Genomic DNA, 24,732 nt, shown 5'->3' on the forward strand with positions numbered 1-24,732 from the left:
GAAGCATCAGCATCTTTTGTATGTCTGTGACCCACCACTACATTAGACTTCGCTCAAGACCTACCAGGAAGTGGAAGGTGCGTTCCCAAACAGCATAGTTGGGGAAACACACGAGTTTGTGTTCTGTTTTACTGCAACATTGATTTTTTTTTTTTCTGTTAAAGGCAAACAATAATGCCTTCTACTTCTGAGATATTGTCTCAAATGACTTTTTTAAAAAGAAAATAAAATCTTGTAAGTATGAGGAAAAAAAAGAGATGCTGGACCATTGGCCCTGCCCTGTTCCACTGAGCGGGGGCCGACCACAGCCCAGCTGCTCCCTGCTTGTGATGGCTACGAAAATTGTTCCTGGCTCTCTCCGTCCATTTTGCAAACGCACGATCAACTCAGCACCCCTTTAAGACGTTGACAGAGCACAGTTGGAGGGCATGGGCGCCAGATCTGAGTGCAGCTGGGAGCATAAAAAGTTAACAATACTTCTAGATGTAGTACACAGGGTAGGATGAGTCAGTGATTGTCAGCTAGTGGGTGAGAAAAAAAAGTCTAATCAGGGAAAGAAATCAAGCCTCCATGGTAGCAACGTGGACCTTTCCTGTGTTAAGAGCTCAGTGGCTTGAATTACAAGGAGAATTCTATGAATGACAAGTCTTGGTAGCTGGAATGCTGTGGTACCACACATCAGCTTTCTTTCAAAATATTCTAGAAATCATGTGAACGAGCCTGGCTCGGTCAGGTCTTCAAGCATATTGATGTGAGTCCTAACCTAGCTGAACAGGTAATAATGAATACGAATGCTTCTTGTCAAGGATCAGGAAACTTCGTGCACATGTATGTCTGCTCTGAGCATGGGAAAGTGAGAAGAGGCAGTTCGAGAACCGTGTTCCCTCTGTTGGCAGAAAAGGGCCAATGGACACAAGCCACAACCACAGGCAAAAGGTTAGAGAAACTTGTTATTAAATTTAATTTGCTTTAAATACATACCTTTTTCCCACCCTCACCCACTTGGGGGAGGAACAGAAAACCCCTACCCCTTCCATTTGGGGGATTCCATGTATAAAGCCTGAGATGGTAAGGATGAAGTATAAAAATACTATTTACAAAGGGGAAGAGGGTGTCCACCGCGACCTTAATATCCAGACACCTCCATCCCCAGGCCCCCTTTTTGCTCCTTTAGAAAAAACCCCTGGGAATCCTTTTGGGTGTAGACCAAGCCCTTCCTCTGGGGCGGTGGATACTCAAACCCCAACACGGAATAGGAAGCTCTGAGATCAACCGAGGAACAGGGAACGGATAGCACCTCAGATCTCGGAGGGGCAGGGGGCTGCCCTCTACCCCTCTGTAGTCAGCAGGCCGGCCGGCCAGCCTTTGTTTCCATAGGTCCCATGTAAACATTGACTTTTCTTCTGTTCATCCCTGCTCTTCCCATTTCCTACAGAGCCTCCCTCGCTTCCACTGGAGGCACTTGGTTCCTCCATCTTTCCTTCCTTCCCTTCTAACCTTCCTCTGGAAGGAGTGGGGAGGTCACAGGTGGGGCAGAGCCCATCTCATCCCTTCTTCTAGGTCAGGGCAGCTTGTCCTCCTCAGCAGAACCCTCAAGGGGGTGTGCTCTAAGTTCTTGGCCAAATAGGAATGGATTTCTTTTCCCAGAGCAGGGACAAGGCGGGCAGATAGTCCAGTACCAGGATACAGTGGTCCTGATGGGCAAGACCATCAGAACTGAGTAGCAGGGAAGCAGGCTTCAGGAAGCAGAGAGGTGGGCAAGTCTAGTCTCACCCTGAGGCTGGAAGACCAGCCCGGCACCCCCGCCCCTCCAGGTGAGCATGCCCATCACCACCCAACAGTCTTGTTGCACTGCGGCTTCGCGGAAGGACCAGGCACCCGTGAGGCTAGAGGTCTTCTCCAGGCCTTGGTATGAAGGCAGCACTCACACCAGCTCATCCAATAAGATCCCGATGCTCTGGGTGGCCTCTGAGGGACCAGCAATGGGCTTGTTACACATGGGGCAGACACAGCGTACTTCCAGCCACTTCACCAGACACCTGCGGGCAAGAGACGACCTGTTTTTCCCTAAGAAGATACCAATCTGCTCCGGCTGTCTTTTCATGGAGCCCAGCTGCTTCTCAGGACAAGAACCTCCCTATCCTCAACCTGGTCTAACCCCTCTGGCTTGCTTGGTGTCCAGACAGGATGAAGGGCATCACCGGCAAAGGGTAGATGGGAGGGGTCGGGATTGGAGGCTCTGGAAGATGCTCCCTGCTTATTTCTTCCAAAGCCACCCCGGGACACACATATCCACTGTGGACACTTACTTGCGGTGAAAGGCGTGTTGGCATGAGAGCACGCCCAGCTCATCCTTCCCCTTGAAGTCTTCCAGACAGACTGCACAGGTCTGCTGTGGGAAGAAAGGGGCCGCGTGATAAGAGATGGGGGAGAGCCTCACTCCTCCATCCTGAATACCCAGCACCTCATCCTCCGAGAGAGAACCCACCCTAACAGGCGGTAGCCATGAACCACAGGGGACTGCTTTAGATTTAAGTCGACCCAAATAAGCTGAAATTCAACATTGAGTTCCTCAGTCACACTAGCCACATTTCAAGTGCTCAACAGCTGAGAAGTGGCAAGTGGTCCCCACACCGGATGGTCAGATAGAGAGCATTTTCTATCCTCAGATTTCCACTGGGCAGTGCCATTATAGAGGAACCTTTTTTTTTAAACTGAAGTATAGCTGAATTACAATGTTGTGTTAATTTCTGCTGTACAGCAAAGTGACTCAGTTATACATATTATGTTTTTTCATATTCTTTTCCATTATGGTTTATTATAGGATATTGAATATAATAGTTCCCTGTGCTATACAATAGGACCTCGTTGTTTATCCATTCTATATATCATAGCTTGCACCTGCTAATCCCAAGCTCCCAATCCGTCCCTCCCCTACCCCCCCTCCCCTTGGCAAGCACAGGTCTGTTCTTTGTCTGTGAATGTTTCTGTTTTGTAGATAGGTTTATTTGTGTCATATTTTAGATTCCACATATAAGTGATATCACATGGTGTTTCTCTCTCTGACTTACCTCATTTAGGAGGATAATCTCTAGGTCCACCCATGTTGCTGTAAAGAGCATTATTTCGTTCTTTTTTATGGCTGAGTAGTTATGATTTTTAAGCCTTTCTAGCCTAGGACCTTTGGTGAGGCACTTATCAATAACTAAAGGAGGGGGGTCTGGTGTATGGTTTACATTCTTTTTTTTGTGATACGCGGGCCTCTCACTGTTGCGGCCTCTCCCGCTGCCGAGCACAGGCTCCGGACGCACAGGCTCAGCGGCCATGGCTCAGGGGCCCAGCCGCTCCGCGGCATGTGGGATCTTCCCGGACCAGGGCACGAACCCGTGTCCCCTGCATCGGCAGGCGGACTCTCAACCACTGCACCACCAGGGAAGCCCCGGTTTACATTCTTTAAGTCCAGCCTTACATTCCAATATATTATAACCCCTTCAATCCCAGCTGAATTACTCTTCTGGAGGAGAGCTAAAGAAACATTGGAACTTGTGGACATCATGACAGTGGACCCCAAAAAGAGGGATGAAATGAGGCCATGTCCAGGCAGAGTCTTGTGTGTAGTGAGACCTGTGATCCTCCCCACTCATACAACCACACACACGCTCTCTGTAGGAGTGTCCGTGGTTATGGAAGGAAGTCTTGGGAAATGAGTTAGGTGACCCCAAAGGCATAGGTGGGAAAGGAAGAGGAAATGGTGTAGTCCTAAATGAGTCAGAGTTGAGGGGCCCCAGGGAGTGGGTGTGATGCGGGAGGGGAGGGGAATGGAGGGAAACAGGGAAGAACCTCAGGGCTGGACACACGCATCAGATCCACAGTCACTATGACAGAGCATACACAAAGGTAACCTCTTTCAGACCAAGACCTGGGGTCTGAGCAGGGGAAAGTCACCGAAATCTGGCATGGAGGGGTCTTACCGTCCTCCCCATTAAGATTATGCCTAGTGGGCTTCCTGGGGCCGTCGGTCACACCATGTATCCAAACCCTTTTGTGATCCTTTTGTTTTCTGCCTGCGCTGGTTCAGTTCCAGACATAACGGATTCTGCATATTGATCACCTCCTGGGATGAGTTTTATTTGGCCCAAGGAAATAGGAAGGCAGGGACTAAAAGGGTTCCTGAAAAGGTCAGGCTGAGATTGCTGGAGAAGGTGTGCCTTACCCGCCGGGCACTCCCGCGACCTGTCCCAATGCACTCACCCCATATAACTGTAACTTCTTGGCATCACCTTTAAGCACCACCTGGGGAAAAAAGTGGAGGCCTGGTATCAGAAGCAACCAAACACAGGGGCCAGGTGGTACCAGCCGCCAAGGAAGGGAGGGAGTCTTTGGCCCCACACAGGAGTGCCCCCGTGACCCTCCCGTGAAGGAGGAGGGCTTTGGGCCCTGCCTGGGCCCAGCCAGACTTGAGGACGGGGAAAGGAGTTAGCCTCAGAGGGGGCCAGGGGTGAGGCCAAGGGGGAGGCCAGGCCAGCTTAAACCTGCTCTCTCCCCACACCCCCTCCCCAAGCAGGGCTAATAGTGGATGAGGTCTCAGGGCAACACGTAGACTTTATTTACCTCTTTATATCCGTATCGTTCGCTCTGTGCCTGGTTCCGGAGTTTGCTGGGGAAGCAAGAAAGAGGGGAGAGAAGAGATCATTATGTCTTTGCACAAACAGCCATTCAGAGCAGGAGAGGCCGGCTGGCTGCCTGGGGCATCCTTCTGGGGGTTGGGAGGTGTGCTTCCCATAGACACATGGAGTATGCACGGGACCCTCTGCAGGTCACCAGAGTGGGTTACGGACTCGAGACTCTTACTCAGGTTCAACTGCCTCAAAACTCACTGCCAGCTCCCCCAGATTGGGGGCGTCTCTGCAGAGCGCTCTAATCCTGAGTTGGCCAAAAAGTTCGTTCGGGTTTTTCCATATGACGCGATGGCAGACCCGAACGAACTTTTTGGCCAACCCATAGTTCATCCACCCTCCCTGCTGTCTCTGGTAGGTCACTTCCTTCAGGCTCCCCAAATATACAGGTCAACCATCTGCTCGCTGACTGTATGGAAGTAAGATTTTTTTTTTTTTTTTTGGCCGTGCCACACAGCTTGCAGGATCTCAGTTCCCTGACCAGGGGCTGAACCCACGCCCTCGGCAATGAAAGCACGGCGTCCTAATCACTGGACCACGAGGGAATTCCCAGAAGTTAGATATTCTTAAGAGGGACATTTGCACCAAGCCAGGGGAGCAGGATAAAGTCTGTTGAGCCTGGGGAATTTTCCACTCAGAGAACACAAGTATTCTGGAACCAGAGCACACGCCTGCCCCACTTCACAGCGCCAGGCCAACACAGGCAATTCCTTCTTTGTTTTCCTCTTTTTGTTTCAAGCTGGTGGCCCGCATACAACTGGACTCTCAATGGCCAAAACACAATGGCCAGAACACGCCGTTACTAATGGCAGGGGCATAATTGTGATGGAGGATTTGCAAAGCCTGATGTCTGCACCAATTCCAAACAACTTCCAGAGGGAGAGACGTCCCTTTTTGCAGATGAGGAACACGGCGTCCAAAGAAGTTAAGTAACTTGCCCAAATGCCAGAGCTGGCTGGCAGCAGAGTCTGGATTTGAATCAAAGTCGATCTGATGACAGAGGCCGAGCTCTCCAACACACACTGTGGCCTGCTTCACCAATTAGGTGGCACATACCATGGTCCTGAGAATATGAGATGGTTTTGGGAAACGCCCTTTCATCAACAAGCCTCCGACTCTGAATGGCTTCCTATGCAGATGGCTAGGACCATGATCACACATTGATGATAATTATTATTTTCTTTTTCTGTTTTATTTTCAGTGAGGGAAACCTTCTGAATTACGCAGGGAGCTCTATGTCCTTCTGTGCTTGGGGCTTTCTCTCCCACGGCTCATTTCTACCAAAGAGCTGTGTTACTGGAAGGAAACCTGAGAAAACCACCAGGTTAGGTAGGATAGAGGTGGCAAACCACGGCCTCCTGAGAGCCAAATCCAGCTGACTGCTTGTTTCATAGGGCCTAGAAGCTAAGAACGGTACTTATTCTTAAATGGCCGAAAGCGGGAATCAAAAGAATATTTCATGCCATGTTAAAATTATATGAAACTCAAGTTCAATGCCTATAAAATTTTACTGGGGCAGAGCCACGTTATATTGGGTTGGCCCAAAAGTTCATTCGGGGGTTTCCACAACATCTTATGGAAAAACCTGAACGACCTTTTTTTGGCCAACCCAATAGCTTAGGTACCATCTATGGCTGCTTCCACACAGCAGGGCTGGGTGGTTCAGACAGAGATCATATGACCCGCAAAACCTATAATATCTGGCCTTTTGCAGAAGAAGATTGCTGGCCTGAGTTAGAGGCAGGGAATCTCCAATCACGAGCCACAGTCGAAGGGAGCGAGGTCAGATGCCCCAAGAGCAACACCGAGATGCTGGAACCAGAGCGGAGGGGGGTGCAGAAGGTCTGGAAGAGCCGTATCTGATGCACAGCCAGGGGACAGGTTAAGATCGGGCTGCCGCCACCTCCATGGCTCCTAACAGGAGGTCAGGGGACAGGTGGGGCAGGTGTTCCCCTGCCTTGGTCTGAGGGTGGCATCGGACAGTTTCTGGTCATTGGAGGGTTGGGCTAAGGGCCTAAACAAGGCTTGCACCGTTCCACCCTTCCCTTTTTTTTTTTTTTTTTTTTTTTTGCACGGGCCTCTCCCGTTGCGGAGCACAGGCTCCAGACGCGCAGGCCCAGCCGCTCCACGGCACGTGGGATCCTCCCAGACCGGGGCACGAACCCACGTCCCCTGCATCGGCAAGCGGACTCTCAACCACTGCGCCACCAGGGAAGCCCCCACCCTTACCTTTGTTGTACTACTTTCATATATACACTGTGTCCCCACTTCCAAATGAGAGGGGCGGGGAAGGATGTGCCCAAAGCTTAAATGATCAAGTGCGACCTGCCTGATATTGGGTTAATCTGGGGAAGAAAGAAAGTGATCTCATCGCCGGGGTGCGCACAGCCGCCTTCTGAGGGAGACGCAGCTGCTCTGTTAGCAGGTATGCACAGAGTAAATAAGGAAGTGGTGAGGAGTTGCTTCCTGACTCAGAACGAGGGGTTGTCCATCTCTTAAGCCTCACCCGCCTCGCCTGCAACATGGCTACACTTACAGAGTACGTGCAGGGCCTTTCTGCTTGCTGTGTCGTAGGGTGCCTGGGGTGCCCTCCTTCTCCACCCTCCGCCCTTCCATCTGCCGAGCTCCCTTTAATGGTCTCACCTGAGGATCCTCCAAAAGCCTGACTCTTAGAGCCGAAGACTATCTCTCGGAACAGTCAAGCGCTTCAGAGCCGCATTCTATATTCACTCTGCATGTAGATTTCCATGTCAGGAAGGTATAGATTGTGATGAAATGGGGCCAAAAGGGTTGCAAGGGAAACAAAGCAAAAAGCAGAGATCCTGGGCCATCCCAGCAGGGGATCGAGTGCCAACAACTCTGGACAGGTGGCCTTCTCAGCTGTTGGGTGAGCAAAGCAACTAAAAATACCCTGAATTCAATGAGACCAATTCTAGCCGCTGCCAGTGGGCTCTCCCCAGCTTTTCCCCTTTTGCAACAAACAATGCAGCCAGGTCCCAAAAATAATGGTTCCTTTCCTGCCCAGTTGTACTTCACGGGCCCCTCCATCCTGTGCAGGGCAGAGATCAGCTCCTGCGGTCGGGGGATGGGAGGCAGGGAGACAGAGAGAGGGGGAGCAGAGGCTGGCCTTGGCCGATGAGCTCACCAGGTCAGGAGGGGGGTCACGGGCCTATTTTGGCTGAGGAGGAAACCGAGAAGCAGGGAGAGGAAGTGGCTTCTGTGCTTGTGTGTCTTTCTATATATAGACACTCCCAGGCTGCCACATGCCAGCAAGCCAGGGACAAACTGGCTTCGGGCAGACTGCAGGACAGAGGGCAGGGTGGCAAAGGGGCAGATTACTGCAGGAGGAACAGGTGGCGCCGAGCAGCCCCGCAGTGGGGAAAGCTTCTGGTATCATGTGGTTGCAGCTCTGTTCTTTCACTCCAGCCAAACAAAAAATAAATCAGCCATACCCAGAGCTCCCAGCCCGTCCTTCTGCAGGACCACAATCTCTAGCTGCAAGGCGGTGGCCATGGATGCCACAGCTGTTCCCATTCAAGGAAGAGGAATCCGAGAAGACCAACATCTAGAATCTGAAAGACTCTCCCTAACTGTCATCAGACTAGCTCACCTCTCCATCTTCCTGGATATAGGACCGTCGGCAGATCTGTTATTGTCTGAGCATATGCATTTCCTCATTTATGAAGCAGAAGCAGGCTGATACCGAAACTGGAGGCAAGTTCTGAGAACTAAGTAAGCTAAATGTTTTACAAAATGCTGACCATGATGCCTGGCACACAGAAGGTACCTAGTAGAGAGTAGCTAAAACCCTAAGATCACACCTATCAGTGGCAGCATTGGGAAATGAAGCCCGGTCACCCACATACTGGCTCAGAGTAATTTTGTAGATTTTCTTCTCTTGACCACGTTTGCAGCCTGGCATGGGTGTGCCTCTGTGTGTGTGTGTGTGTGTGCAGGGGCCAAACAGAGTTGGTTTTACAGCCTCCTGCCAGCGTCACACAAAAATCTTTGCTATGTCTCCATCTTCCGTCTCTGGGGAGTTGTATAAATTGCTTCATATGGGGAGAGCGCAGTGGTTGGTGGTCAGGAAGACGGAAGAGTTTGCAGAAGAAAACTCAGGCTTGGGGAAAGGGAAGGGGTGGTGAGATATGGGAAATCTACCCTCACTTACTAATAAGATGCAAATTTTAGACTCTACCTCTTCTGCAAAGACTTGTAAGTGGAAAATTCCAGTCCCGGGGACTTTTTAAAGTCCTGAAAAAGAAGGAGCCCAAGGTATGGATGGGGAGCACAAGAGAGCAGGGCCTACGGGTACCTCCCCTTCTTAAGAGGGGAGGCTGCCCTTGCCAGCCCTAGGAATCCGGACAAGTATCTACTTTCCCCCAACCTCCTGCCAGGTGAAGCACTCAAACCCACTGGGACATCTCAGCGGGGAACAGGAACTCCTTTTTCCTTCATCTTAATTTAATCTTCTTAGGTGATTTGATCAGACACCAGCCTAGACCCCAGCTGACATCCGTCTACCCAGGCGTTGGGTGATCACGTGTTTGTGTGTGGGGGGTTGTGTGGCTTGGTTATCACAATGGCTCTCAGGACCATTAGCACATTCTAATGGTCAGGGGTGTCCAGTGTTCCCCAAAGCACAAGACAGTCCCATACAATGAGGAATTGTTAATATCAACAGGGCACCCTAGTCAGAAACACTACTGTATTTTCCACTCTGAATACCAGGCATGCCCCACATTTTTTTTTTCTTTTTTTTCCCTGCCCCACATTTTTTGATAGAAAACAGCCACGAGTTCCCTTGTCTGCAAGTGAAGAAAACAGTTCCTGGAGCTTGGCTAGCACGGCCACGCTCAAGAAGGGATGGTTTTCAGTTTTTTCTCTCTCAAACATAAGAGCTTACGAGACAGAACAAATAAGCGGCTCTGCAGACACCAGCTTGCTAATATTAGCATCTGGAGGGATGACAGCAGGACTTCCCAGGAGGGCAGAGGATCATGACATTGGTGTAATGATGCCTCCCGTCCCTGGCCATCCAGAGAGTGTGAATGGGCGGAGAGAGACAGCTAGGGACCACTGATGATATTACCTGGACGGTCATTCTAGGCAACCTGAGAATAACTGGCCAAAGGGTGGGAACGCAGCCCGACCCATGCTGACCTTTTCGGCTCTCCGACAACTTGACAGGCTGACGTAAATAGAAACACCAGGCCTCAGGGGCCCAGCCAAGGGCAGGACCAAGGCCTGTCCTCAAAGCAGCGGCCCCGGCTAGAGGCTGGTGACTCTGCGACTGGAGCCTCACTCAGCTCACCCGACCCACGGCCGCCGCCTCCTAGACTCCCCCAAGCCCAGGTCAGCCAGCAAGCCGCCCACCTGATGAAATAGCAGCAGAAGATGAGGCTGAGCATGAAGACGAAGATGCCTGTGCCGAAGATGACCATGTAGATGTTGAGGGGAAGGTCCTGGAAACTGATGGGTGGCATCGAGCAGGACTTGTTGGTGCTTACCAGTCCCAGGCCGCAGAAACACCCTGCAAAGAACAGGGAGGGAAAGTATTACGACAGTGGGAAATTTACCACTGGGGCCACTCTGTGTGAGCAAGGATGCAGGGAGAAACGGCAAACCTCTGACTCGGGGGCTTACTTTTTTTTTTAATTGGAGTATAGCTGATTTACAATGTTGTGTTAGTTGCTGGTGTACAGCAAAGTGATTCAGTTAGACATATATATATATACTTTTTCATATTCTTTTCTGTGATGGTTTATTACAGAATATTGAATATAGTTCCCTGTGCTATACAGTAGGTGCTTGTTGTTTATCTATTTTATATACAGTAGTTTGTATCTGTTAATCCCAAACTCCTAATTTACCCTTCCCTGATTCCCTCTCCCCTTTGGTAACCATAAGTTTGTTTTCTATGTCTGTGAGTCTGTTTCTGTTTTGTAAATAAGTTCACTTGTATCATATTTTAGATTCCACATACAGGTGATATCATAGGATATTTGTCTTTCTCTGACTTACTTCACTTAGTATGATCATCTCTAGGTCCATCCATGTTGCCGCAAACAGTGTTATTTCATTCTTTTTTATGGCTGAGTGATATCCATTATGTATATATACCACATCTTGATATCCATTCATCTGTGGATGGACACTTGGGTTGCTTCCATGCCTTGACTATTGTAAGCACTGCTGCTATGAACATTAGGGTGCATGTATCTTTTCGAATTAGAGTTTTCTCCAGATATATGTCCAGGAGTGGGATTGCTGGATCATATAGCTATTTTTAGTTTTTTAAGGAACCTCCATACTGTTTTCCGTAGTGGCTGCACCAATTTACATTCCAGGGGCTAATATCTGTACCCTAGTTCCAACACTTACTAGCTACATGATCTTGGGTAAATTATTTAACCAATCTACGAAATGGGATCATACACACAGTACTTAAACCAGCACCCCCATCTAGGGGATCAAGGATTCAGGCAATGCGCGGAAAATGGAAAACTCATTTCCATCAGGGAGAAGCCTATACAGTGCAGTAGGAAAATGAAGAGCCTTAGGTGAGGAAAGGTACACTTGGGCTCCAATCCCACCTCTCCCTAGCTATGTGACCTTTAGGAAATTAAATTAACCTCGCTAAGCTCCATTTTGTCACAGGAAAACAAGCAATGTGCAGAGAGTACCGAAAACGATGGTGTAAGAAATGCGCTTTGTAAATTGCAAAGTGCGGTTGCAAAGGTCATTTGTCATTATTAAGCTACGGGCTCCAGAAGCCAAACTGCACCAGGGCCAGAATAGAAATTGCTCACTCTGAGGCTGGGCCAGCATTCCAGAAGGGCGCGGGGGGCGAGGGCAGGGAGCTACAGCTAACTTTTACTGGCCACCTTCCCCCTTTCTACTCAAAGCCTTGCCATGCAGTCCCCTAATGGCAGTGGCATCCCCAGAGCTCATCAGAAATGCAGACTCTCGGGCCCACCCCCACTGAAATGAATCAGAATCTATTAGTTTAACAAGGTCCCTTCAGCTTGGGAAGCACTGGTGGCCACTGGATGCTTCCCTTTCTCACATGACTCAGGCCTAAATCCTGATTGGTCCAAAGGTGGTAATCACCTTGCCCTTGCCAGGGGTTTGGTTTTGGTGTAGGTATGTGACAGAGTTCTGGCTGAAGAAACAAAGAGCAGATCTGTTGGAAAAGACAAGATATTCTTTTTTTTTTTTGGCGGGGATGGGGCGGGGCAGGTCACATCTCCCCAAAACACCTGGAAGGGTGGCAGCCAAGTTATAGCTGGAAAGAGGGAAGTTCAATATCAAGCTGGTGGCAGAGAGGACAAGGAAAGAAGAAAGATGTTGTCGGTTGAGTTGCTGGATCAAGCAATCCTAGAGCCACTATCTTGGGACTACTGGTTCTGAGAATTAGTAAATTTTCTATCATGTTTATAAAGAAAAATAAAAGATAGGATTTAACCACAAGCCAGTTGAGTGTTTTTTCCTGTTTGCAGGCAAAAACTATCAATGATGTGAAAGGTAAGCCTCAAACTCTTGGATTTCAGAAAGTGCTGGGACAAGAAGCCTAGACTTTACCATACACCTGCTATCACCCAAGCACATTCTCAAGCTATAACTTAACCTTCGGAATAAGGCCACTGTGAAATGTTACTCCCCACCCCGCCACGGGGAAAAAAGACTCAATCATCATTAAACAATGTGTGTACAGTCAAACAGCTAAGAAAGCCTGGCTTCAAAGCCCTCTGGGGAATCCCCTGGTGGTTCAGTGGTTAGGACTCCATGCTTTCACTGCCGAGGGCACGGGTTCAGTACCTCGTCAAGGAATTGAGATCCTGCGAGGTGTGCGGGGGTGGGTGAACCTCTAGACTCAAGCCCTCAATGTGGGTTTTAAGTACTTTCCTGACGTCGTGGTTAGGAGACAGATCACCATTAATACACTTTGGAATCCTACACCGTAATTAGCGAAGCAACCCCAACTCAGCAGAAAAGACTGGCTTGAAAGACTGGAGTCATCTTTGACCTCATACATCTCAGCCCTCTTCATCCCCGAGATCAATCTAGTGATCGATATAATGAACCTCCCCCTCCAAACCTCTTTCAGATTGGGTGCCAACTGTACTGCCAAGTCTCTATTCCAGACAGACTTTGGAGCCCAATTCTACTCCAAGTGCCTATTAATTGATGTCTAGTCCCTCCTCTAATTTAGCCCACATGTCTGACATTTCCTTCCACTTGGTTTCTAGCATGTATTTCCCAAACTCATGACTGGCTTCAAGTCCTCCTAAACACGTGTGCGTTGGGTCCCCTCTTTACCTCCCCGACTCAGTATCCTCCAGCATCACCCCAGGTGGGCCAGCCTCCTCTCTAATTCTTGCCCATCTCTATCTTCACCTGCCTCCACACCTTCGTTCACGAAGCTTTCTCTGCCTGAAACTCCCTCTCCTTCCTCAAAGTCCCCCAAACCCGGTCTTTGTGATATTCCAGGGACTCCCCACCCCGAAATCTATAGTGCCCACAGCCTGTATCACGTGTTCCAGCTCTGGCACACTCCGTAACCATCTTATGTTGCCCCACTGTTCCTAGAATCAACTTCATTTAACTCGAACAGGCATTAAGCAGTGATTACATGACAAGTACCACAACAGACACTGAAGATAAAAAAGCAAAGAAGAAAGACAAGATGATTTTATCATCTAGGGAAGAAGACAGACACAAAGGTTTTCATCATACAAAGTGAGGCCCGTGGTAGAGGTGTGATTATACACAATCCTGAGATCAGAGATGAGGGATTCTAACAAGCCTGAGTGCTGCTAGGTCTGAGGACAGCAAAGTGCACCTCTGTACATTCTCCAGTGCCTACCCTCGTGCTTGGCGTGTTTTCAATAACTGGTTAACAGATAAATAACTCCTGATTTTTCTCAAGACGATCTGGTCATCTTGGCAAAAGCTCCCACTTCAAAGTAAGAGACTGAAGTTTGGGAGAATTGCCCAGAAACTGCCCTCAGCTAACAGATGACCAGTCAACCAACAAGTACTGCTGCTGGCTTGATCTATACACCGACCTAGGCACTGTGGGGAGACAAAAAGTAAAAGTAGTTCTTATCCTGAAAAGACTTTTTGGTTAAAGATGGAAAAAAATTAATGAGCTACTAAACTGTGTTCAGCCTTTGCTTCTGAGCCTCCAGCTTGGGTTAGAAAGTTTTCACCACTCCTTCACCCTCCACTTAAATATTTGATCTCTGTGGGCCAAAAGAGATCAATTTTCCATGAAGACATCATGGTGGACTGGCCAGGGAGGGACAGTTTTCTGTCTATTCTGGAAAGGGGCCTTTCGGCTTCTCTTCCATGGAACTCTGTCCTCAATGCCGAGAGGCCTTCTTCCCCACCAGGCACATCTCCCTAACCCTGTCTCGTCAATTGTTGATGCCGTAAGAGGGTCTAACCCTCAACCTGCCTTTGCTCTCCACGAGCTGGATCCCGGCATCTTTAGGGTCCCAAAGAACCTCACTGGGTTCCCTGTTCTGGGAACTTGCACAGCAAGGGCCATAGCGAATGCAGAGGGTTTACATGTATTCACTCTGGAGGCACTATGGCCTCAGCACTTTATCAGTTTATCTTGACCATGTTATCTTGCTGAGAGAAGCTTCCCCTGGGGCTCCAGGATTGAGTCAGTGAGTTTGGGACTTTCTGTGATAAAGAAGTATGGGGGAGGGCTTCCCTGGTGGCGCAGTGGTTGGGAGTCCGCCTGCCGATGCAGGGGACACGGGTTCGTGCCCTGGTCTGGGAAGATCCCACATGCCGCGGAGCAGCTGGGCCCGTGAGCCATGGCCGCTGAGCCTGCGCGTCTGGAGCCTGTGCTCCACAATGGGAGAGGCCACGACAGTGAGAGGCCCACGTACCTCAAAAAAAAAAAAAAAAAAAGAAGTATGGGGGAGAAGAGCTTCATAGCTGAGAAGAGATGGTCCATTTGCTTGCATTCTGAATAAAAAGAAGTGAGAAAAGTATACCTTGGGCTAAAACCTGACAGTGGAGTAGTTTTTCCTCTAAACTTATAAGGACAGAATACCAACCCCAGGAAAGAGGAGCTTTATATATTTTTCACAAAAGTGTGCGGAGAAGGATTGCTTCTTCACTGGAGTCAGAAAAGCCATCTCTCTGTCACTTTAAGAAGTGACAAGAGGGACTTCCCTGGTGGCGTAGTGGTTGAGAATCCACCTGCCAGTGCAGGGGACACGGGTTTGAGCCCTGCTCCTGGAAGATCCCACATGTCGCAGAGCAACTAAGCCCATGCGCCACAACTACTGAGCCTGCGCTCTAGAGCCTGTGAGCCACAACTACTGAGCCTGCACTGTAGAGCCCGCGAGCTTAGAGCCCGTGCTCTGCAACAAAGAGAAGCCATCGCAATGAGAAGCCATCGCAATGAGAAGCCCGGGCACCACAACTAGAGAAAGCCTGCACGCAGCAACGAAGAACCAATGCAGCCAAAAATAAATTTTTAAAATTTTTAAAAATTAAAAAAAAAACAAAGAAATGACAAGAACAGGGAACTATATTCAGTATCCTGTGATAAACCGTAATGGCAAAGAATATAAAAAAATGTCTATATGTGTAATAACTGAGTCACTTTGCTGTACAGCAGAGGTGGACACAACATTGTAAATCAGCTACACTTCAGTAAACAAAAAAAATTGAAAAAAAAGAAGTGAAAAGAAACACAACACTGTAAATCAACTATACTTCAATAAAAATCAAATAAATTTAAAAAAAAAGAAGTGAAAAGATAAAGCAGCAAGTCCTCTGCTGGTCTAAACCCTCACAGGAAAGGGGGCTGCCCAGAAGAAAGGCTAGTGTTAGTGACGGCCACCTTGGTTCTTCTCCTGAAGTCTGTTCCATTGTTTCCCCCGACCTATGAAAGCCTTGACATCAGAATGTTTCGTATCTGAGCAGCGGGCCGGGAGCTGGAGTGACGTCAAGAGAAGGGCTGGCCAAGAAAGACCAGTGGATCTGGGAAACGCTTCTCCTTCCCAGCCAACAGGAATCTTTCCCAGATGCTGGGATGCACCGTCCTTCCTCACCCCACCCCCTCGTCCCCACTCAGGCAATGCTGCCTATCACACACACAGCTGGGTTCATTTTCAGGAAATTAGATCCTACCAGCAAGAGGAAGAGGGGGATGGGGGCCCCCTTATACACATGCTGCCCAAACCCTGCCTTAAAACAAAAGCCTCTTGAAATAATTAATGCAAGATCTGGCAAGAGTCTGCTCTCAATAATGGATTCCCACCCCCCTAACTAGCCAGCCTACCCTACTGAGAGATAAAGCCAGCTGCTTGGGTCCCCCCGGTCCCCTTCCCCCTTTCACCAGAAGTGCCTCCGCCGCGCTCCCCCGTTTCACCAGAAACTCTCCAAGCTTTAGAACAACGCAGTCAAGATCCTAGGGCCACTGGAGGGTATTAGGAGCCGAAGTTTTGAACTGACCCGCCCAGAAAGGTCAGGTAGCCTGGAAGAGGAACCAGACCCAAGCCCAACCTCTATGCATCACCTGAACCGCTAAAAGCCTCAGGTGGGATGAATTTAGCATCACCCAGGCCGGGGTGGGAGGGGTGGTCGGGTCTGGAGGCGCGGCCACCGCCGAGGCACAGGAGCTAGTCTGGCCTTGAGGCCCGTGAGCACAGCTCTCCAGGCAAGCCCTGCTCTCAAGGGTAGCCGGGCGCCGAAAACTCTGCAAGGCTTTATCAATCCAATAAAGCCACGCTCATTAGTCCGGCGTCTTCCACCGTCACAAAGCCCCCTCCGCCGCCGGTGCGAAGCCAACAAAGGCGCAGAGGAAGCCGCCCCGGCGCGCCACCCCGCACGCCGCACTGTATACATATTTAAAATAGCCTGAAAAGTTTCAGGCCAGGAACTTGAGCTCCCTCTAGGAGATCCGAGCCCGAGCGCGGATTTAATTCTCCGACAACCACAACAAAGAACAGAGTTTGAGCGCACAAAGCCAAGGGAAGGGGGTAGGAGAGCGAAGCCGCCACACAAAGGCCGGGAACCCCTCGGCTCCCACGCCCCACCCCCCCGCCCGCCCGCCCGCCGCCCGCTCAAGAGATCCTTCCCAGCCCTGGAGTTAAACCTGAATATTTTTCCCCCCAAATTCCGCGGTGTGCAGAGCAGAGTCGGGCGCCAGGACGCCTCCCCGCCGGTCCCGTTTCAGGAAAAACTTGGCTCAAGAGGGAGAACGAGCCCTCGGATCTGAAGCCTGGCGCCCCGCTCTCCGCGTCTCCGGCCGGCTCCGCGTCCCTCGCCTTCCCGGCCCGGGACTCACCGTTACACCACTGGAATGGGTGCATCAATGAACTCTCGGCTGGCTTCCTCAGGCGAACGAACGCAGGCGGCGGGTCTGGCAGGCGGGGTGGGCGCGCCGGCTGGCGGGGTCGCAGGAGGGGCGGATGAGGTGCGCGGTAGCCGCCTTCCTCTGCAAGTCGAACTCCCTCCGCAGCGGGGGGCTTCGGCGAGGTGGGTTTTAGAGCAACAAAGAAGAAAGAAGAGAAAACAAACAGAAGGGCCCCCGGATCAAAGCACCGCGGAGGAAAAGCAGGAAGGGCCCCGGGGCTGGTGGGGGGCGGGGAGCTGCGGGGCGCCGCAGGGCCGGGTGGAGGCGCCCGGTGGGCAGAGGAGGGAAAAGCCTTAGCCCGAGGCGCGACCCAGTTGCCTGGGCGCAGAAGGTAGAAGCCAGGGACTTCGAAACTGACACGGTGCGCGCACGCCCCCCTCCCTTATACTCCCCAGCCCCCTGCCCCGGGAAACTCCGCCCCCTTGCCGTCACCCGCCCTTTGGCCAATGGGAGCCTTCCTCTGGTCCCCGGGCATTATTTGCAGGTCTGCCCGGATCGGAGGGTGGGGAGCATCTTTGCTCCTCGGGCGCCTCCCCACTTCAGCTTCCCAGTCCTTGGGATACTTGAGAGAGAAGCGCGCGGCGCGGTGGGATGGCCGGAGCAGCCGGGGCCAACCTCCCCCGCTAGGAAAGCGGAGGAAACGGAACAATTAGTGCCACATTGTTTTCTGCCTCCAGATCTGTTACTGTTTAGCATTTCTATAGCTCTTTGAGAAGCCAGCTCCGGGGAGTGGTTACATTTCTGCCCAGAGGGCAAGAACTTGGTCCTAGGTGGCGGCTCGCACGTTCCTTTGCTCGCTTCCAAGCGAACTTCGCAGCAGCAAGGTTGGACCAAGAGATTATCATGCTAAGTAAAGTAAGTCAGATAGAGAAAGACAAATATCGTATGATAAACCTTATATGTGGAATCTATAAAAAATGATACAAATGAACTTATTTACAAAACAGAAATAGACTCACAGACAAAACAAAGTTATGGTTGGTTACCAAAGGGGAGAGGGAGGGATAAATTAAAAGTTTGGAATTAACAGATACACACTACTATAGATAAAATAGATGAACAACAAGGACCTACTGTACAGCACAGGGAACTATATTCAACATCTTGTCATAACCTATAATGGAAAAGAATCTGAAAAAGAATATCTGAATCACTTTGCTGTACACCTGAAAGTAACAACATTGTAAATCAACTATACTTCAATAAAATAAATAAGTAAATAAATTAATAATAAAATAAATAGCTGAATAGAATTCCATTGTATGACTATAACAAAACTTTGTTCACCGGTTGTTGGATATTTGAGTTATTTCCAGTTTGGGGCTATTAAAAATAAAGGTTTTCAGAACAAAACAAACAAAGAAAAAAGAGGGAACTGAAGCCAGGATTTGAAGCAGATGAATTAGGAAGGTGAGATCTGGAAAGTGCTTTAGCTGTCTTCTTATTTTTGGAGAGCCGTCACCCCACCACCCACCCCCAGTTTTATAAACAAGGAACTAAGGCCTGAAGCTTAAGCTTAAGGTAGACATATCAGGGCTCTAAGCTCCTGAGCAGCAGAATCAAACCCAGACATCCACATTGGCAATACCATAAGGGCAGCATCTTCAGCATCTAGCACCACACAGGTGTTGAAGAAATAGTAGTTGGAAGAAAGGCTGAATCTCTTAACTTCCTGTCCAATGTGATGATTTCTTTTACCTGACATTGCATTGTTTCTGTCTCTCTTTCCCTTTCTTCCTGCCTTTCTTTCTTTATCTCCCTTCCTCCCTCCTTTCTCTTCCTTCCTTCCTTCCTTCCTTCCTTTCTTTCTTTCTTTCTCCCTCCCTTCCTTCCTTCCTTTTCTTTCTTTCTCTCTCCTTTTTCTATCTTCCTTTCCTTCTCCCTCCCTCCCTCTGTCCCTTCATTTGTCTCTTCCTCTGCCTCCTTTTTCCTTACTTCGTCTTTCTGTCTGTAATTTTTTCAGAACATATTCACTGAGAGCCTACTTTATGCCAAGAACTGTTTCACTGGAGACCCATCAATGTCCTCAAGCCTGCTCTCCTGGGATTTACATTGCATGAGGAGGTAAACAGTAAGCAAACAAGAAAACATAAGAATGACTCAATCTAATCTTCCTATTAGACTTAATGTCTTAATTGAAGCTAAGTACTTTCCCTGACTCTTGAGAGTTTGTAACACTCAGATAAGACTATGAGAATCAGTACTTTGTCATTTAAAAGCATGATGGTTAAGGTATCAAATGACTTGGCCAAGATCACTTAGCAATCTGCAAAAATAGTTTAGCACTTACATAATTGTCTGAAAACAATTGTTTTTCTTTATGAGCTACTCTGGAAGGGCATCATGGACAGATCCAACCAATTTCATCTCCTAATTGGACAATTACAAAAGCTTCCTAATTGGTCTCTGTCTCTAGTCTATGTCTTAGACTTTAGAGCCTGCAAGAATCACCGTTATGTGAGAGATGTTACATATGCAGACTCTCGGGTCTCAAGCCTGGAGATTCTGATTCAGTAGTTAAAGGTGGTCCCCAGAAGTGTTCATTTACCATGCCTTCCCCGCTCCACCACCAAATTCTCATGCAGTTATGCTGAAAGAAATAATGCTCTGATCTTATCTCAAATCCATCCTCTCTGCTGGCCCCAGAGTTATCTTTCTAAAACATAAGTCTCATCATTTCTTTCTCTTGCTTAACGACGTCTATTGGTTCCTGGTGTTTACAGGACAAAGTTAAACTCTAGAGTGTGCCATTCAAATCATTTCTTTCTTTTTTTTTTTTTTTTTCCTGCACCCCGTGGCTTGCGGGGATCTTATTACAGTTCCCCGACCAGGGATTGAACCCGCCTGCTTGTCAATGAAAGTGTGGAGTCCTAACCACTGGACCACCAGGGAATTCCCTCAAATCGTTTCAGTCTGGCCTTTGCTTGTCACCCTAATGCCAAATGCACCCTCTCCCTCTCCATACACTTAATCAGCCACGAAGCTTCTACTGTTGTTCCTTGAATACATTCTTTCTTGACTGCGATTTTGTCCATGGTAGTGCTTATGTTTGGAATGCTCTTTTTCTTTCTGTGCCTGACACTTTGTAAGATTCGCTAAAAATTCACCTCTTCTGTGGCCGACCATTGTCAGCTTTCCCCTCTCTATGTCTCTTTGAACACGTTTCATGTACAATGTAGTATGTAGTGGGATTATCAAAATAATTATGTGATTTCCTGAATTTGATCCCTTCATGAGCCCTCCTCATAAGAGGTTTTTCAAGGGCATGAATCATTTTTGTGGTGGTTCCAGTGTCTGGTTCAATAAATTTTTTTTGGAATGTATGTGCGTGTGAGTATATAAATTACCATACAATTTGAGCCATATTCTCAGCACACTATAGAGGATTAAAACAACAACAACAGTAGGGTTGTTACTCATTCAATAGTTCTATTTATTGGCTCAGGGGAAAGGTGTTGATAGGTGAGTCAGATGGTATTAAGGAATTCCTGCTAGGTGCCTCTAGGGCACACCTGTGAAAGAGGGCGAGCCTTTGAAGGGAAAATTGACAGGAAGTGAGGAATACCTCTTCCCTGCCTTAGGCTAAGGAACCCAGGTGGGAAGACACTCTAAAGGTAAGAATAGTGGAAATTCTCATGGAGACACAGCTGGTCAATGAGGGCAGTGGACATGGGCCATGAGTACAGTCACCAGAAATTTCTTTAACAATTCATGTGTTAAGCCTGACGTTTTTAGCATTCACTAAGGTCTTCTGAGGCACTCAAGGACTCTAATTTAGGAAACCCAATGCATCCCTTCCCAATCTCCCACCCTCATCCCTCCTGGCCATTGTGGCCTTAGGGCAGTGCCCCCAAATAATGGCTTAGATTGGGAGATACAGGTTGAAGGAAGGACTTTGGTCTTGAGCATGCTTCTCCAGTGGTTAGGGCTCCGGGCTTCCACTGCATCCACTGTGGGGGGGCATGGGTTCAATCCCTGGTTGGGGAACTTAAGTTCCCACATGCTGTGTGGTATGGCCAAAAACCAACCAAACAAACAAAAGGTTGGTTCAGTGCAGCATTTTCTTGGACTAAAGGGCTGTATCAAAAAGAAATTGATTTCTCGCATCATGTCAATACAATTTAGATAACTCACCTTCCCCCCGACCTCAACCAATGATGCTTCATATGCCCAGCTTCTTGCAAATCAGGAAGACAGGTCTGGTTGTTTTGTGAGGAAGAAACGGAAACAGTAAATAAGATGATGGATTCTACATCCAAAGCCAAAGCCACTTGAGAAGTCTGAAGTAGAATTATGTTTCTAAATCTTCCATGGCAAGAGAGAAAAGTAATACTAAACCCCCAGAAAAACTTCTAAGGAGTCAGGGACTCTCTTCATTTTCAAGGCCGCCCCTCAACATCCTCTTATACACCCCCAAAGCCCCCTCATTTTAAGGGCTTGTTAGCACTAGAGAATCGTATTACGGAGAGAGAGTTAATTCTGTGGAAGAGCGTTGAGACCAGAAACCTTAATCCCATCATTTTACCTTTACTAAGAAACTCTCTCTTCCATGGGCCTCCAAAAGCAGCCCTAAAATATGGAAGAGAATACTAACCCTGGTTGGTTGTAAAAAGTGATAATTAACCCCAAATAATCATGTCATACTTCAAAATTAGACAGATTGTCACATTTCCCCAAGCCTTTTCATTTCTGAAGAGAACAATTGTCAGAGGCACATGCAATTCTGCAATTCTTTAAAGGGGTTCAGAGTTGTTCATTTTATATTTGGGCAAATGAGGCCCTTCACTCACTTTTCTTTTTTAATTTTATTTATTTATTTTTGGCTGCGTTGGGTCTTTGTTGCTGTGCATGAGCTTTCTCTAGTTGTGACGAGTGGGAGTTACTCTTCGTTGTGGTGCACGGGCTTCTCATTGCGGTGGCTTCTCTTGTTGTGGGGCACGGGCTCTAGGCACGCGGGCTTCAGTAGTTGTGGTTCGTGGGCTCAGTAGTTGTGGCTCACAGGCTTAGTTGCTCTGAGGCATGTGGGATCTTCCCGGACCAGGGTTCGAACCTGTGTCCCCTGCATTAGCAGGCGGATTCTGAACCACTGTGCCACCAGGGAAGTCCCACCCTTCACTCATTTTATTCTTAAAAGATCTGGCCTTCCTCTGTCCAGATACCCTGGAGGTCTCAGTACCAGGATGCTTGTAGGGGGTGATTGATGCAACTCTTTTTTTTTTTAATTTTTATTTTATATTGGAGTATAGTTGATTAACAATGTTGTATTAGTTTCAGGTGTACAGCAAAGTGATTCAGTTATACATATACATATATTCATTGTTTCAGATTCTTTTCTCATATAGGTTATCAGAGAATATTGAGCAGAGTTCCCTGTGCTATAAGTAGGTCCTTATTGGTTATCTATTTTAAATATAGCAGTGTGTACGTGTCAATCCCAAACTCCCACTCTATCCCTCTCCCGCACCCTTCCCCCCCACCCCGTAACCATAAGTTCATTATCTAAGTCTGTGAGTCTGTTTCTGTTTTGCAAATAAATTCATTTGTATGATGAATTTGGCCAAAGGTGTTCATAATTTTCCCAACAAAGCCCAGGTCCTGTCTGTGGTTCTCTAGGGAAGTGAAACAGCAGTTTCCCCACCCCCGCCCCCATCTCCCGACCCACCTGGGAAATCTAATAGGAGAATAAGGCTTTCATGTGACCCTGGAGGCAAATCTTCCTTTCTCTCTCCCGGAGGCTCCTCAGTTCTGGGGTGATGGCCCAGGCTTTTCCCCAGGTATCTCTTTTTTTTTTTTTTTTTTAGTTTATTTTTTTTGCTGTGTTGGGTCTTCGTTTCTGTGCGAGGGCTTTTTCTAGTTGTGGCAAGTGGGGGCCACTCTTCATCGCGGTGCGCGGGCCTCTCACTATCGCGGCCTCTCTTGCTGCGGAGCACAGGCTCCAGACGTGCAGGCTCAGTAGTTGTGGCTCACGGGCCCAGTTGCTCTGCGGCAGGTGGGATCCTCCCAGACCAGGGCTCGAACCCGTGTCCCCTGCATTAGCAGGCAGATTCTCAACCACTGCACCACCGGGGAAGCCCCCCCCCCCCCCAGGTATCTCTTAAGCATCCTTGATGATGAGCCTAAGTACCAGGGGAGTCCAGAAGGAAACAGAAGCTATGGGGTTCAAGCTAACCTGGTTTCCCAGGAATCCTGCACGGTCCTGCTATGTCTTTGGATTTCTGGAATGAAGACAACACTCTAGGCCAGAGCTGAGCCATCGTCCCATGTGTGAGAGCGGAGATTGGAGAATAAAGCAAAGGAGGAGAGAAAAACGCCTTTGATTGACCACCTACTGCATGCCAAGCTCTGTGTTCAGTGCTTCACATATTTTCATGGATTCCTCACCAGAACCCTCGGGGTATGATTATTTTCTACTTTCTTATGAGATAAAATAGAAGCCCAAGAAGGTTAGGTTTCCCCCCTAATCACATAAGTGTTGTGGACAGAATTCCACCTGAACTTGTTCTCCATGAAACATGCTCTTTCCCTAAACACTTAACTGTAATGAAAGTTCTGGAATCTGGCGTGGTACTAACTTATTTTCTCCCCTGGAAGATTAGGGCTTGTCATAACGCCACCACAGAGGGTCATATGAGAAAAAAAAAGTTTGATGAGAGGGTCATATGAGAAGCAACATGTTTGAAAAATGCTTCGCATGTACCTGGTCCATAAAAAAGCCCCCAATAAATGTTCATTATTATTATCATCGAACTATATCATGAAGCATCGTGGCTCAGAAGGAGCCAGCACCTGTAGTGTATTAATCAGGATGCAGACTAAGCTATTGTGGTGGGTTTGAAAATATGTCCACACATTTTTAGATACTCCTCCCTTCAAAAGGGGGAGCCTACTTCCCATTCTCTTTCATGAGAAGAGGTTGGGCTGGACGTGCGGACCCTTCTAAGAAGCTGAGTGAAGTTGAGGTAACAGTGGTTGATTTTGGAGACTGGGTCATAAAAATGCATTGTGGTTTCCTTCTCTCTCTCTCCCTCCCTGCCCCCCCCCCCCCCCCCCCCCCCCCCCCGCCACATCAGTCACTTGCTCTGGGAAGCCAGGAGCCATGTCACAAGGACACTCACCTGTGAAGTCACATGGCAGGGAACTGAGGTCTCTGCTAGCAGCTGTGTGAGTGGAAGTGGATATTCTGGCTTTAGTCAAGCCTGGAATGACGGCAGGTTCTACCAATGTCCTGGCGGCAGTCTCTTGAGAGACCCTGAGGCAAAACCACACAGTTCAGCTGCGCTTGAATTCTTGACCCACAGGAGCTAGGAGACAATCAATGTTTGCTGTTCTAAGCCACTGAGTCGGCGGGTAATTTGCTATTGAGCCATAGATAAACACTATAGTCACTGTCACAAAGAGACAGAGAAGTACAGAGACGGGACTTCCCTGGCGGTCCAGTGGTTAAGACTCTACGCTTCCAATGCAGGGGGCGTGAGTTTGATCCCTGGTGGGGGAACTAAGATCTCACAGGCTGTGCAGTGTGGGAAAAATTTAAAAAAGGACAGGGGCTCCAACTATCTAGTTTATTTCTGCCTCATGAATATTCCAAAGAAAGGAGGTAGGTTCCGCTTCACGAGGCCATCAGAGACCCGGGTTCCTTTCGCTGTTTGGCCACGTCCTAAGATA

At 48.6% G+C, this 24,732-nt stretch overlaps 1 protein-coding gene and 1 long non-coding RNA gene across 4 annotated transcripts; one reads left to right on the forward strand and one right to left on the reverse strand.

The window, feature by feature from the left end:
* Positions 1 to 937: 937 nt before the first annotated feature.
* On the reverse strand, positions 938 to 17,458 carry RNF122 (ring finger protein 122). 3 transcript variants are annotated; one of them, XM_019921597.3, is made up of 6 exons: positions 16,999 to 17,458; positions 10,053 to 10,209; positions 4,612 to 4,657; positions 4,252 to 4,293; positions 2,310 to 2,389; positions 938 to 2,039 (listed from the first exon to the last, which is right to left on the reverse strand). In XM_019921597.3, exons 1-6 carry the CDS (start codon positions 17,021 to 17,023, stop codon positions 1,925 to 1,927), a joined length of 465 nt encoding a protein of 154 aa, XP_019777156.1. In that variant the 5' UTR covers positions 17,024 to 17,458; the 3' UTR covers positions 938 to 1,924. The 3 variants fall into 3 exon arrangements, with proteins under 3 accessions (XP_019777156.1, XP_004323484.1, XP_073654641.1); XM_004323436.3 differs by having other exon boundaries at positions 2,310 to 2,392; positions 16,999 to 17,451; XM_073798540.1 differs by lacking the exon at positions 16,999 to 17,458 and adding an exon at positions 10,701 to 10,829 and having other exon boundaries at positions 2,310 to 2,392.
* On the forward strand, positions 7,018 to 10,479 carry LOC141277464 (uncharacterized). The gene is made up of 2 exons (XR_012328894.1): positions 7,018 to 8,408; positions 9,462 to 10,479. It is a non-coding gene; the product is annotated as an uncharacterized lncRNA (long non-coding RNA).
* Positions 17,459 to 24,732: the final 7,274 nt, after the last annotated feature.

This window comes from Tursiops truncatus, chromosome 21 (assembly GCF_011762595.2).
Source record: "Tursiops truncatus isolate mTurTru1 chromosome 21, mTurTru1.mat.Y, whole genome shotgun sequence".
NCBI lineage: Eukaryota > Metazoa > Chordata > Mammalia > Artiodactyla > Delphinidae > Tursiops > Tursiops truncatus.